This window comes from Bombus bifarius, unplaced genomic scaffold (assembly GCF_011952205.1).
Source record: "Bombus bifarius isolate JDL3187 unplaced genomic scaffold, Bbif_JDL3187 scf7180000009790, whole genome shotgun sequence".
NCBI classification, from domain to species: Eukaryota; Metazoa; Arthropoda; class Insecta; order Hymenoptera; family Apidae; genus Bombus; species Bombus bifarius.
In genome coordinates, this window is record NW_022885336.1 from 16,691 (window position 1) to 21,149 (window position 4,459).

Here is a 4,459-nt window from a genome sequence, read left to right on the forward strand (position 1 = left end):
GAATTTATTCCTACAGCGCAACGTCACGAAAATGTAATATCACATTCTGCGTCAAAATGATATGTTATATAACTTTAATTTGTTTCCTTTGTGCGTACATTAATAAAGAATCATTTTAGTTTCAAATCTAATAAAAAATGTCGTTGTTTTAGAATCGTGATTGAGAATATATAATTTAAGGAAATGCTTATTCGACAAAACAGTTAGCAAAACAATTAGCAAAACAAAAGCAGGTTTCTTTATTCACAACAAGCATAAAATTGTAGATGACCTATAGGAGATATGTCTTGACCTATGGACATCTTCCTCGTAGTATGAAACTTGTGGTAGGAGACTAAGTTTTATCGTTGATGCGACCTTTTATTTCTCTTTATGCTAAACTTTGCCAGGTCGAGGTTAATTTGTACTTTTGCGTTTACCATTTAATGTTCTTTCTTCCTCAATAGTTAGTTTATGGCAGATCGTTCATCATGAAGGAACAGTGGAGCATCAGTAATGGTAAGTTTATTCTCTTCATATTTATTGTTTTTATTACGCGTGCACATGTAAATTTTACAATGCGTAATTAATTAATCTTCGCGTAGTTTTTTAAATTCTTCGTTTCATAATTTGTAAAAAAGTATTTTTTTGAGAAATAGAAATATTTATGGAAAAATCACTTTGAACCATCCAGCAGTCTTTTTATATGATCATGGTTAACTGAAATTATAATTTATTATGTGACACTCTAATAAACCAGAGAAATATTCCATTTCAACTTCTTATAAATGTTAATTGGAACTTGTACTTGCACTTAGTGTTATACATAAACATGTTGCATATTCCACATATAGTTATTATCCCAGGAAATAACTTCTCCTGTTTATAAGGAAAAACGCCAAAGTTCGAACATGTATTAGTGCGTTCTTTCTAATTTCAGCATATCAATATGCATTTTTAATGAATTGAATGTTAATAACGTGCATAGATATCGTCCAAAAATTGCGAATTTAAGCGTTAGTATATCAAAACTTTGTTAAGAGAGTGTGCAGAAGACAAGTGATTCTGAAAGTGATTTTACTCCACCAGTTATTATTTAATTATATTTGACTATTTAGAGATACTTTTATTCGTTGTCATCAATCTTTTTCAATGCAACACATAAACTACAACTTAATCTCTTTATTTCTTTTATCACAGACAAGCTTATAAGTGTGGAGGAGGGACATGGAAATTCAATTCCCGACAAGAAAGGTTTCACATATTTGAAATCCGTGAGCACACACCACATATGTGAACAAATAATACAATGCGTGAAACTAATCCTGTACTTGGAACTGCTACTGTTTGTCGGATGGGCTTCTTACACAATATGGCAAAATTATCATATCGATTCGATGGAAGCCAAGGCTATAGACAACATTCGAGAAGCAGAATCAAAAGATTTATTCGACCAACAATCGACGTTTGACAAAAGTACTGTTGCACCCGAAGAATTACACACATCGGAAGATAAAGTAGCATTGATAAACACAATGGGACATGTAGAAGATTCGCATCACGATAAGAATCAGCCCTTCAATGAAGAACACGACATTATACCGATAGCAAAACCCGATCGAGACTCTTCAACAGAAGACAGTGAATCGTCGTCTGTATTGAAAGTTAATAGTGCAAAAAATATTGAAATTAATGAATCAGATAAAGATACTACTGTACATAATTGTTCCGAAATACAAGATCACTTTATAACCGAAGAACCGAAACAAGTAGAAAATGGGAAAGAAGAAAATTCGGAATATTATGCGCTTCTTTCGTTACTACTACAAAATGCCATGAAGACAGAACCTACGAAAGATTATACCACTGATAGCAGCATCAACTTGCAAGATGCTTCAGTATTAAGTGGATCGATCTATACACCTATAGATGGGCTTGAAAATCTGGAAATTCAGGAAGATCACGAGGACGAAAATCAGGAAATTTGGGAGTACCTGGGAAATCAGGAAAATTGGTATCCGGAAAATATGGAAAGTCAAGTAAATCAATATCAGGAAAGCGGCGGAAATCTGGAAAATCTAGATACCCAGGGAAACTTGGAAAATCAGGAAAATTGGAAGAATGAAGAAAATGACGAGGTTCGGGTAAGTGAGGTAAATCAGGATAACCAGGAATATCAGGAGGAGAATCAAGGAAATTTGGGTGTTCTGGAAAATCAAGAAAATCAGGAAAGTCAGGAAAATTTGGATGTTCTGGGAAATCAAGAAAATCAGCAAAGTGCTCCAGGAATTCAAGAAAGTCCGGAAATTCTGGAACACGTTGAAACACCGATATTAATTATGGATGATGATTATTTCGCAAAAAATTGGAGAAAAGACATACTTTCTATGTTCCGGACATCAAAAGACCCATACTTCGCTGATAAATCTGATGACCATTTAAAAAGAATTAGTGATATGCTTCGAATAGATTATGAGGATGGACTGGACGATTTGGATTACAGATATGTACCTTATTTAAAACTGGACCCATCTTCAGATTTAGAAAAAACGGATACTTGGACATTATCTGAGTATCCTTACGATAATTATAAGTCTGATCCGTACTTATTTTTGTAACGAAATATTGTACAGGGTATCCCATTAATTTTGTCCATTTGAAATATCTTCGTTATGAGGAATAGTATGCGAAAAAATTTCATATAACAATTGAAAAATAATCCTAATATGATGGCAGCAACAATATCTTTATATGGGGCAGGATAAAGGAGATGTCGAGATCAATTTTCATTTCTAAGATAGATATTAAAGTAAGTTTTATATTTAGAATTCGTGATCTTGTCGAATTTAAACTCAAAAGAATAAACATTTTCTCTATTAAAAATGAGAACTAATTTACTCATCCCCTCATGTTATGTTTTTGTTGGAACGACTACTACTTTTATCAGTAATATTTTCATTCATTATTTGAAATAAAGAAGATATTTTAGGTGGATAATGTTGACGGAGCATTCTGTATAGTACAAGAAAATTTCAACAAATAATCTCATCTAATAATTTCTTGTGATGGTTACAGAAGAAGCAACCCGTAGTTACGATTTACGATCGTAAAAGTATAGTAATAATTTGAAAATATGTGTTTCGTATTTCTTTGTATCACTTTATAATTAATCTTTTAATTTAAATAACTTATAGTAACTTATTGAATAAGTCAAAAGTGAAATTGTAAAAGAAAATGTTTTGTGAATTCTATTTGCTTATTTTACTTTAATCCATATTTGATTATTTCACATTCTGAGTCATCTTGTAGAGAATTAAAGTAATACTATTAGAATTTTAATACTAGTAGAATTTTACAAGTCGCAAGTTACAAGTTAATATGAACGAGCGATCCTAGTTGGATAAGAAAAGAAATGAAAGTTCACAAATTTCATGTTATCTGATTAATCTATTTGGTAAAAAATTATAAAATTGTAAAAGAAAACTTTACAATCTACAGCTTGTAGCTTCTCAATTTATTAATATTGTTAATTGGTAAATTATAATTTTATTTATAAAGGAATTTGGAGAAGCAACTTTAATGGAAGGCATGCTTTAAGAAAATCGTATTATACTTTGTCAGACGCGCAATTGAAATTGCAATTGTGAAAAAGAAAATATTTTGTGAATCCTAATCTTTATTTTATTTAAAATAAATCTTGTATGTGTTTATAATTACAAACATCATTCGTAAATGTTCAATACAAAATCATGGCATATTTTGAATTCCGCATATTTATTTTATTTAATCCATATTTCACAAACGTACCTGTTTATAATTACAAATATCATTCATAAAGGTTAACGCTATTTGACAAAATCATGTCGTAGAAAAATTAATGCATCATTCGCACAGCTGCGCATGGGCCTTGAACTTATTTATGCTAATATGTAACGATTTACACCAGAGTTAGTCTGATAACGTTTCCATACGTCGGCTAATAGGCAATTACAATTGGTCGGTCAGCGATTACGAACTGCTGAAGTAGGTCAGTCTAAACCATGTTTTTTGAAGGAGATCTCTATCAAAGAACGCACATAACCCTTATAACTTTTTATGATACGCTATAAATTGAATACCTATGCTTAAGAAATAAATATGCCACTCCTGTTTCGCCTTTATATTAATTCTAACTCGGGACAACGAATTTAACTGGATGATTTGTATTTTCTTATTCTTTATTCGACGATACTATGTTTTCTTTCGATGTTAACGTCGTCGTTCGAATACTAGATAATTCAGCAACTGAACTAGAGTGTAATTTGGTTTTGGGAAAAACTACAGAATCGTAGGAGAAGATTCTTACGTGTATAACAAGCTTTATATCAATTCTATGGTATAATTTTTCTCGTAAGTATATCCGTACACTTGCAAAGTGCACTTAATGAGTTCAATCGAAATTTATATAAACTGATTCAACCAGTGATTCTGTGAATTCTAT

General features: G+C 31.4%; 1 protein-coding gene across 1 annotated transcript; it reads left to right on the forward strand.

The window, feature by feature from the left end:
- Positions 1–328: 328 nt before the first annotated feature.
- LOC117215761 (uncharacterized protein PF11_0213-like) lies at positions 329–3,743 on the forward strand. The gene is made up of 2 exons (XM_033462226.1): positions 329–498; positions 1,180–3,743. Exons 1-2 carry the CDS (start codon positions 471–473, stop codon positions 2,595–2,597), a joined length of 1,446 nt encoding a protein of 481 aa, XP_033318117.1. The 5' UTR covers positions 329–470; the 3' UTR covers positions 2,598–3,743.
- Positions 3,744–4,459: the final 716 nt, after the last annotated feature.

Excerpts from the sequence above, each read along its gene's own strand:
- LOC117215761 (XM_033462226.1), top strand. The coding sequence starts at position 471 with ATGAAGGAACAGTGGAGCATCAGTAATG. Across the intron at positions 499-1,179 it reads ACAGTGGAGCATCAGTAATG|ACAAGCTTATAAGTGTGGAG; the intron begins GTAAGTTTATTC and ends CTTTTATCACAG.